This window comes from Charadrius vociferus, unplaced genomic scaffold, assembly GCF_000708025.1.
Source record: "Charadrius vociferus isolate BGI_N301 unplaced genomic scaffold, ASM70802v2 scaffold273, whole genome shotgun sequence".
Lineage (NCBI taxonomy): Eukaryota > Metazoa > Chordata > Aves > Charadriiformes > Charadriidae > Charadrius > Charadrius vociferus.
This window is the reverse complement of record NW_009647750.1, coordinates 685,576-696,720: the sequence shown is the minus strand read 5'-3', so window position 1 is coordinate 696,720 and position 11,145 is coordinate 685,576. Positions and strand designations below refer to the sequence as shown.

At 39.5% G+C, this 11,145-nt stretch overlaps 1 protein-coding gene across 1 annotated transcript in view; it reads right to left on the bottom strand.

Moving 5' to 3' along the window:
• Window positions 1–8,143: 8,143 nt before the first annotated feature.
• NIPA1 (non imprinted in Prader-Willi/Angelman syndrome 1) overlaps window positions 8,144–11,145 on the bottom strand; it is a 10,048-nt gene continuing 7,046 nt past the window's right edge. The window contains exons 4-5 of the mRNA XM_009882114.1: window positions 9,958–10,118; window positions 8,144–8,655 (exon numbers count right to left, since the gene is read on the bottom strand). Of these exons, the coding sequence (XP_009880416.1) occupies window positions 8,144–8,655; window positions 9,958–10,118 (673 nt within the window). The remainder of the gene's footprint in view (window positions 8,656–9,957; window positions 10,119–11,145) is intronic.

The window sequence follows — 11,145 nt, the reverse complement described above, 5'->3', positions numbered from 1 at the left end:
CAGCCGGCCGCGCTCCCTCCCGCGGCGTACCCCAGGCGCTCCCGCCAAAAGCCGCCTTACCCAGCTTTTACGGTCGTACAGAAAAGACTTAAGCTATAAGGGGAAGAGGCGTTTTACGGGGTTGGGTACACGGCAGGGTTTATTAACCTGTTTAATTGCGGCCCCGTGCTGTGACTGTGTCCTTCACAACCTTCGCTCTCCTAGGGAGCTATAATCGATGTGTATGGTTAGACAAATTTTTATTCTCAGCTTATAGTGAAGACTGAAACAATCATAACAAGCTTTACTCTTCGGTTTTCCTCAAAGCTATTTAAAGAGGCTCTACAAAGCTGCCTTGTAACATTAGTTCTAAGTAACCAACACTGCCAAAATACACGCCATAGCTCCACGTGGAAGATGCAACTCTGCCTTTTCAAATACGACAGGACTGTTTTGTCACGTCCCTTAGTGACAACAGTTCCTACTTCTTTATCCTTCCTTCCTCAGGGTTTGTGTTGGCTTTATCACAGTCTGCACAAGCAGCTGCTTCATTTTTGCTGGGCTTGGAAACAAAACCAGAGAAGCGATCTTGGCTTTCCCTCCCAGGACACCCATAACAAAGCTATTCCTCATCACCTTACCTTTTCTTCTCATCAACTGAACTAACACAGTCCCTCTCTCTGCCACGTAATCCTTGCAATTTCTAGGCCACTCAAAGCAAATGGGTAAGGTTTAGGTCTACTTTATTCCCTAAGGCAACATTCCATTCCCCAATTTAAAACTAGTCTAGTGTTCACGACAGGAACTTTGTACTTGTGAAGTAGGGGGTTTTATATACATATGTACGTGTGTGTATGTATGTAACACGAAGCAACACGCAGTTATTACTTATGTAATTACACACACCAAAAATTACAAGATACCAAAACTGTGCAGTCTTTGAAAAGTTCAACAGCTGGTGAAATGGATTCCTCAAATGGATTAAAAAAAGAAAATTAACTGTACCACCTAAAACAGTGCAGTACAAATGGGAGCATGTAAGTACCAGTACCCGAGACAGTTTAAAGGAGCCAAAGAAATTAATGAGCTTGTGATCATGCTAAATTTTAGAAATACATACACGTATATAATTCCTAAGTTAAGCAGTGACGATGTCTGAACAAAAGGAGAATTTAGTCTTCTTCCACTCCTCTCCTTTTACTCTCCTCCCTGCAAAACCACCAACCACCTCTCAACCAACCTAAAATAATACTGAAGAGAACAAACACCTGAAAATATTAATGTCACTCTTTGAAGCATTACGGACTCTGTGGGACTTCAGTCATTATCTGTTAGTTCTCTTCCTCGTGTTTCTTCAACTGCTAGTTCTGCTTAACATACTGTCACCTGTTCACACAAAATACCTATTTTTTTTTTTTTTAAGTCCTCTCAATTCGGCACAAATCATTAAATCTTTACATCAAAGCCAGGGGTTGTGCTTGGTAACAGAAGATACTCAAAGCACCTCTCAATAATTTACAACAGCATGGTATTTCATGCACATTTGCGGACTATTTGGAAAGAGCTCCAACTATGAGAATGGTGGTAACCTGCCTAACCTAACCCATTCTTGTAGGGTAACTCAGCAGCGCAAGTTGTCTTCGTGCTCAAAGAATTTCACAAGAGAGGTCAGCTAGTGTAGGTACTTTAGCAAGGCTATGGACAGGATGTTTCAGGGCACAGTATCTACTACATGTATAAACACCTTGTAAGGTTTTAAAAAAAGACAAAGAGCAAAAATGCCACCCACACAGCCTCAGGAAACGGTACCGGGTTAGCAAGTAGTCTAGCTTGTGTTGCACACTGACGGACCCTTCTGCAGTAATTTCCAACTGTGTAAACCCAGTGATAGGGCTGTGATAAAAGCCACCATGTGCCAGCTGGCCAGAGCTGCTCTCTGGTACAGGGTCTCTGGGCAGAGAGTTTTAAAGCATCCCACCTGGGTGGTGAATCCAGCGAGGTCTGTACCTGGCAGAAAATTGATCAGGGAATTGGGCAGCTGCAACAAAGTCTCTGGTGGCCACATCCCCATTGCATTTAACGCAGACAGCTGAGCAGAACAAAGAAGAGACATCTGCAAGTATACTTGTACAAGTTGCACTGGCCCATACAAGGGACTTACGACTTAAGCTCTTAGAATAAACCGCAGGAAAAAAAAAAAAATCAACAATGGACTTTTTTTTTTGGCACTATTAGATTTTGGTCTTCAACACTTTTCCCATATGAACTGTGTGGGTGAGATATATATGCTCAGGATTAGTTATGTTCCAGACTTTCAACGATAACGGTGGCATAAATGGCATATTTGCTTTTACCACAATGCTGCCTTAGAGGCCTAACTCCAGAGATGCACGAGAAGAAAATAGAGTTGAATTTTCCTGCTAAAAATGTGTTCTCTAAATACATAGCCCTTATCTTGTTTTCTTAAAAATCAGATGCTGCATGTAGAAAAGAAAGCCTCTTTAGTTTTCTGGTCTGTCTTGTATGTTGCATTAATATCATCAACACCTTTAAAAATAAAATTGCAGTGACATACCCTGTAAAGAATCATGCCAATCTTTTTCCACTGCATACAGCATTTTATACTGGAGAGAAGCTAATTTCCTTGCTTAAAAAATAACTTTTAGTTTTGACCAGTATTAATACTGCTGCATCCCCTAAAACACAAGCACAAAGACTGAAACAGTTCTTAATCATAAATCCCGCAATTAAAACTACCCAACAAACCAACACCCACCCCACCCCATCCCCAACATGCCTGAAAGTCATGTATTTGCCAGTACCTGGTGTGCAGAGCTAGGAATTTCAGACGAAGCTTTAGATGGGCAGCCACTGTGATTTTCCAAGTGGTTCTTTCTGCAGGAAGCTCTTGTGACAGTAAATTAGACTGGTGACACAGACTTCCTTACAGCTGTTGCCACTCAATGCATGCCCAGCTGTGGAGTAGCGTATCTTGACATAAAAGCTCTACCAAGCAGCCAGCGTGCAGCAACACAGCACATGGTAACCCTTAAGACATGGTTTGAAGTGGCTCAGGTGCCAACAAATGTTTCTGCCAGAGGCGCGGTCATTTTACCTGTGAGCCAACTGGAGTACAATGAAGACATTACGACTACAGCTTGCTGGTAGACACCTCTATACGACAACTGAGCCCTTCGTGTGGCAACTGATCCGTCCACATGAAAGAATCCGCTACTCTTGGTAAACGCAAGGCTGCTATTTTATTAAAGGGTAATAGAAATAGTTTGGGCTTAGAAACTGAGATTAGGCTGTACAGCAGCAAGATGTGTGGGAAACTGCTTTTTTCCCCCCATGTGATAAAGACGATTCATCATGAAACAAGCATTGAGCTAGAAATAAATCATTTATTTTAAAACAATACAGGTTAATAAATAGATTAGTTATCAGAAAACTTAATAAATAGCCTTTTATAATTTACACAAGGCAAATACAACATGCCTATAACTATTTCTTAAAAAGCAAAGAGAGTAAGCTTGACTTGTAAGCCATTAACAAATCTATATATACATTATTTGGAAGCTAATAAAATAAACCATTTTTATGTAATCTGTAGTAACTATATTGCAATAGCATTGAAGCAACCAAACCTGACACTGTATGTTTGTTACCATCTACCTTTTCCCCATATGCCATTAGAACTATTTTTCACATTCCAGGAAAAAAAAAGAGTCAGTAAAAAAAAAAAGTTCCAAAGTTGAAAAAGAATTTAACTTAAAAATATCCCTTTTGTGTAATATTTTCCACTCTGCAGAGCAACTGTTGGGGAGCACGGGGGGGCGGAACACAAGAAAAAAACAATAAAAAAAATATTTGCAGCTTTTCAAAAAAAGATTTCTTAATCCATTGCATTTCAACACTGCTGTCTGAAACACTTGGGCACTAGTAATAACTGTTGACATCATTGGTGCCTAACACGGTGCACGCTAAAATTCTGCATCACTTAAGCCCATATTCAGTAGCACCAAAGAATTATTACAAAGACTAATCTCTGTGAAGAAAAGATATCAGATAATAGATAAATATTTGATAACATTTGATTTAACAGCAAAACATCAGCAGTTACACCATCTCAAGACAACCGACAGAGATCTTTAGAATCCTTGATGCTTTATGTTTATGAAACAAGAAGGTGAGAGGGGTAGAACATGCAAACAATGGCCCATTTTAACCACCCCATATTTAATAACCCCTAATCTTTCTTCAAATACAAACTCTCTATTTTTAAATAAAAAGGAAAGCTAAACCTCAGATTCTAGTGTTTCAACAAATAAAATCCAGTGTTTTCATTTTCCAGTGCTAGTTACTTCAGAAAAATACATAAGTTCAATATAAACTGAGATTATTAATAGGAAGCCTCACTTGTCAAACTGTGATATGACAGGTTCGTTATTCATGTTAGTCGCAGCTCACTAATAAATAGGCTCTATTTACACAGACAGAGTCCTGCAAAGTCAATACAGCGGATAACTTGTTTAGATATTTCTTTTTTACATAATTATTTAAGGTGTAACAAATTTTTTTTTTTTGGTTGTATCAAAAAGGTTTCTATTTGAGGGATTTTCATGTTTGACACCTAATAAAGATCGTGACTGACACATGTAAATCCTCCATACACTGAAGGGATAATGGTCAAAGAGCTACCTTCAAGTGAGTACCAAGTAAATATGTTTGACAAGTATAATAAAAGCCAGACATACAGTGTGAAACACATTTCACATGGATTTGAATTTCATTCAAATGCACCCCACCACTGTAATGAGTCCACTTTTTGTATGCATAGCCTCTCCCACTTCTACTTTGGACTCGGAACAGGAGTCATCTGGCTCGTAGCTATCGACAGACGTAATGCAAAGAGAACGTGAAAAGGGCAGACCCGTGAGGGATACCAAAGCTCAGGAGACAACTATGCACATTTGCTCCCTGAGATGATGGAATTCAGATATCTGTCTTATTCAAAGTGCTTACTTGTCAAAGGGGCGGGAAAAAGAAAAGTGGGAATGGCTAAAACTCAACTTCAGCAGTGCCTCCTTTTAAATCAGAAAAGCAACGGGACTAAAAAAGGTAGGACACCTAGAATGAGGAGGGCGTGGGAGGGAGGGGGGAAGAACCATACCAACAGTGACAACAAAAAATGTTAATATATTTCTAAAGTTAGAACTGAACCAGATCCAGGTACAGCAGAACTCAAAAGAACACTCCCGCATACTGAACAAAGTAGCAAAAATAAAGGCTTCCATTATTTAGCATTCATGATGTAAAAGCCTGCAGATATAAATGATGTGCAAGGCCGCGAGAATTTCTTTCACCTTATGTGCTGGCTTTTGACATCTGTTTTAAACAACAAGGTTAACGAGACATCTCTAGAAAGCTCATCACAGATGAGGAGCAGCTGGGGAGAAGAGAAGAAACCTGTGCAGACATTTACCAGCTGTGAAGATGGTCAGAGGACCATCGAAAACAGCTGCTACTTTGTTCTTACTCTGCATAGCGAGAGCATATCAAGTAAACTTGTGTGTGCGGTGCAGGAAATGGCAAAGTTTAGACAGGGCAGTCAAGTTATTTTGGATCTAATGTTTACTAAGAATTTGCAGATGCACCTAACATGCTAGGATAGGCACTTTCTAAATAAATAGGCATGATTTTTAAAACAAAACAAGACAAACAAATATGGCCAAAGGAGGACTAAGATGAGACCCCAATCATTTCCATTTTAACCTAAAGATTTTCACAGGAGTCTTCAGAGATTAAAGGCTAGTACAAAACCAACGTGCAACTCACAAACTCTGAATGTGAATTTCGAAAAGACAACTTGACTGCTTCAGAAAACAGCTAACATTGTTTTTAAAAGTAGGTCACTACAGGTCTCATAACCTATGTGCAATTCCAGTTTCAATCAGAAAAAGGGAATTAATATGACAAAACTTAACTGTTTGCTGACAACCAAGATACCATCTTCTAATCAATAATGGACAGAGGTTAGTTTTAACCAACTTTCATAGTCCCATTCTCCTCACCTACAATTCTCAAACTTTCTAGAAACCATACACAGTATTTGAAAATCCATGAAGATGGCCTTTTCTCTGCTAGCGCTATTTTATTTCATCAAGATACGGCAGTTTCTGTGCTGGCTTATAATGTACGTTTCTGCCAACTCAGAGTCATTCCCCCCCCCAGTCTGGAGTTCTAAAACAAGCTTCCAAATAACATAGTGGGGCTCTTACTCCCTCAGAATAGTCCCTTCAGAACACTAAATCTTTAGGATTCACCATTCATGATTATTGCTTCTATCAGAAGAGCTTGTAACATTCCTTTTAAATGAAAATGGCTGAGTTTTAACTCAGGTCAACAAAACCCATCATGAGAGTGGACAGTATTACTCCCCATTAATCTACGTCCATATTCTGGTCAGCCGGCCCCAAAGCTACATTCATGATTTTTTGATAAAGTGTCAGGAACTTTTTCAAATGCTGTCTTGTAATCACATTGAGTATTTTCGTTTGTTTCAAGAGATGTTCTGAACTAGAGATGTTGAGTTCCATTGTACCCTTCCATTTTTATACTTAAATGGAAACCAACATTCATTAATTTTCAAGCTTTCTTTGCAAGTTTTTGACTCATGATGTTTTAAACTATCAAATATTAAGTACAACATGAAAATTAACTATTTCTTTCTTTGACATACCAACGTTCTCTAAATGGTTTAAACTGAACAGTTCAGAACCCTTCCAATCTTCACTTAAGCTATCTGTACTACATGTCAAAACACTATCACTGAACTGGTCACATAGGTCTGTAAATTACTGGATGTGAACGTGTATCCCTGTTGGGTACCTGAAACTCAGCCCTCTGAACGCCTGTGCTTTTTCAGTGTTGAACCTCATTTTCCCATGTTACAAGAGGATCAGACCATCTCTTTTTGAGCTATGAGAAATCTCATGCTCCTCTCTCTCTTAAATTTCTTTTCACAAAACGGTTCCTTGTATTTAGTCACTTAACTAGAATAAAGGTATGCTGGACTGCTTTGAACAGTCCTTCTGTAGATTACCTCTTCCCACTAGGACTATGGGTTTTTCAGAAGCTGTCAAGGCATCTAAGGGTCTCAGTTCAGGTTTGTAAATGCTTCCAAAAACACGTGGCTCCTTCTAGATGCTTTACCTGTTTAGAATTTGAATACAGTCCAATATTATAGACAGTGAAATTGAATCATTAAACCAGTATAGGCCATCTGAAACAGATACATTCACACATACGCAGTATTTTTGGATTACAAAGGCACTGAAATAGTTCTGAGTTGCTTACAAAAAAGCCACCATATAGGCAATGAGTCTGTGCAGCATTTCCACATCCTTCACAGTCTTTCTGTCTGCTCCCAAATAAAAACTGTCAGATGAATGCGGTATGTCTTAATGCACGTAAGTTACAAAGAAAAATGCATACCTGGACACTACCATTAGCTGATAAGTAATTAGTGAAAGATTTCTAAGGGTCCGCTGCTCTGTATAAAGAATTCAATTTAAAACTCCCCAGTGTCTTCACTGCATGGCAGACCAAGTTGCCGAGACAGTCACTAAAAAGGGCAAATCTGCAGTCTGTGGGTCAACCAACATTTGTCTCAGAATTCACAGCCTTGACGGTGAACACATTGCTATATTAAGATAATTACAAATTGTTCCACTCACTTCCCCCCCCCCCCCATGTTTTAAGGTATACATCACTCATGAAAGGTGTCAGATTGAGTGCATTAGAAACTGATGTTCTCTGCCCACAGAAACGGTACCTCTGAAGCCACAGTATGAGCTTTCACACACAGGTCTGTCAGAACATCCCCTGATCTTTTCTGATGGATTGCCTTTTACAATAAGGAAATACATCGGTCTCTATGCTCACTCAATCAGTGGTTCCAATTAGGGTCATTTCTTGTGTTGACTGGGGTACATGGACAACTGTTCCTTTGAAACTGGATGGAGGCCTCCAATTCATTTCACGTAGGCCACCAAATCGTCAGAGGGTAACTACCATCCCCAATCATATTTGAATCAGTGACCTAGAAATGAAAGGCTTTGCATCCTTCCCTGAGCCATCCAGTTTCCCCTCAAAAAATATTTTAATCTGTCTTCATGTTAGGTTTATTTAAATCCCCGATATTGAAATTGAATTCCTTGAAGACTTGTATAAGAACAATTCCAATAGATACTGTGGTGAAGCCACAAGCCATTCCCAAGAAATCTACCACTCCTACATTACTCCATTCCCTGAAAAGGATGGCTGAAGCCAGCAGGACTAGGGTGGTAAACACCACGTAGTAGATGGCACCAAACACAGAGGAGTCGAAACATTCCAGTGCCTTATTGATGTATCGGAACTGAATGATAATGCTACATCCTAATACTGCCAGAAGTACCAGACAGAGGTACAGAGCCCTTTGACTCGAGGGGTTATTGTGAAAGATATCTTGAGCAGCCAGCCCAATGCCTTTTGTGCTGGGAACAGTGAAACTGCCCAACAGAGAGCAAATACTGATGTAAACCATGATATTAGTAGGTCCATGAGCTGGAGCTATCCAGAAGATAAGCAGGAGAAGCATTAGCAGCACTACGCAGAGATAACCCACGAAAACTGGAAAACAAAAAGAAAACAAGATAATAGCAAGGTGAGAACTCTTGGTCTTCTAAAGATTTTAGCAGGCAAATCATGTCATACCAGTGAACTTCACGTATACACCATGATTTTTTTTTGGGTTAAGTAACCGAATTACTGAGGTTTTAGAGATGACGTGGGCATCTGCAACTGATGACATTGTCACATTCTTCGTGTAAAACAAATCATCATGTAGTAAGACACACGCTGTTGCACATCTGAACTGGATTTAAGATGGCTTTTTTTTTTTTTTTTTCCATTCTCTCTTCCATCAGGATCACACTCCTTAAAGCCCCCTATGACAGACAGCAGTGCTAACACCTCATTCACAACCCGTTCAATAGAGCGTGGTGTGTGGATCCAGCAAAGAGCTTAAACATAAACTTAGATCCCATTAAGGTGAGTAGCTGGAAGAACTGGGAGGCTGTATCATTTACATAACAGCATCAGCACACAGGTTAGACTGGTGAAAAACATTTAATGCTTTATGGTTTTAAAGAAATATATTTCCAATTCATTTCGGTCAGATTGAAATGGTAAATTTAAACCAGGGTATCTGTTTCCTGTTCTTTGTTTGCAAATTTTTTGGATAGCTGATGTTACTAGGTTTGAGTTTCTCTCACTTAAAGCAATTAAAGGAAATAAAAAGAGCTGGCAGTTTAGCTCTTATGAAAGAAAAATAAAAGTGGTTCTGGCACTTATTAGTATGTGTCCTCCAGGACATTTTCTGTGAGAAAGAACAGGCATTTCAGCATACGTCTCAACAGTGTATTTCCACACACCTTTATTGTGCAAAGAAATCTGCTTGGAACGTAACTGGTATCTAGTATAAACTTTTAAGAAAAAAAAAAATTAATAAATAAAATATTTGATAACATTTTAATAAAAAACCAAAATACAATCAGCATTTTTTGGTATAAAACAACTTAAATTGAGACCCTAGAATCACACCTTTCATGTCTAAGTAGCAAGATATGCTTTTTTATAATTTTAGAAAATTGTAAGTTCAAACAGCCATTGTTCTCAGCTTGCTGTGCAGGATAATGTTTTCAAAAGTATCCACATTTTCCTTTCTGTGCACACGTATCAACAAATCTGACAAGTTCCAAGTGCAGCAAGGTACAGTTTTACCACACAAAAGCTGTACTGGTTTGCCTCTGTCACATTATGGTTTCTTCAAAAGTCAATTTTCCTACCTGATGGAAGTGGTAAGCCTCTTTCTCCTGTGTGCTTTTGATCATTCTCACAAAATCATTCTGAGTTAATAAAAGAACAAAGTACCTGGATTTGTAAGCTTCTCTTCAAGCTCAGCCTGAGTCGTTACACTCTCGGACTTTGGGGAATGGATGATGAGAACAACAGACCCAGCGCAGCTCAGCAAACATCCCAGCTTGCCAAGAATGTTCAGTTTTTCTTTCAGTAAGTAAGAAGCTAAAATGGACCTTTCACAAAGAGGAAGAAAATTAAAAGTTTGACTACATCCTGTTAATCATGCTCCAGCAGTGATGTGCCACAGGAATTTCCCTCTTAAAGGAACAGCATCAAATGTCGGTGGATCTTTGACCAAATGTTGGTGGATCCTCAAAATGCATTTCTGACTTATCTTAGGAAAGATTCATCCAGTCTCAGTCTTACTCAATCCTTGATGTTTCATCTCAGGAAAAAAACCCAAAACAAACAACAAAAACCCCCAACCATAACACCCCCAAAACCACCACCACATCATCACCTCCAAAAAAAACCCTAATCCCCCAAAACAGGCATCTGGCACCTGATGGTGCAGGTATCTACCCCTTCACGATTTGGTGAGCTGTCACGAAGCCCCATTTCAGAGGTGCCACGCAGTCATGAGATAAAAGTGGCCTTTGGTTACAAAGATCACAGGGCTCAGCTCAGACACGTAGCTGACCGAAACACACAAAATTATGTGGCCTAGGATAAAATAATAGGTGTGCTTCATAGCGTATAAAACTAAAGACAGTCGAGAAGCCCACACAAAGCAATTTGTGTCACCTACACTCTGAAGTAGGTGACCAGTGCAGTCAAGATACACAACGCAGCAGACACCAGTAGGCAACAGAAAAATTGTGAACCAATGCACAGCTTTGTTTTTAAATAATTGTACTTTTCCACTGCAGCAGTTTCACATCCATAGTTTAGCTATTCACAAAACATTTAGTCGCATATTAAACTCCTTTTAGGAACACTCACTGCCTTTTTTGTTCCCCCCCCTTCACATGAACATAACATTCAAGAAGCTGTGGGCATGCATATGCAAGGGACTCCCTCGCTTCGGGAAACAGGGCCAAATTCAATTACATGAAAAACGGCATCAAAAAATACATGTGGGCTGTGGATAGCAGGGGAGAGAAAGAATGCGAGACAAAAGGAAAGATCTACATAGTAAGGGAACTGCGAATAAGAGAATAGGCAGAAGAGTCCAGAATAATCACAGTGAAGGGGGGGGGG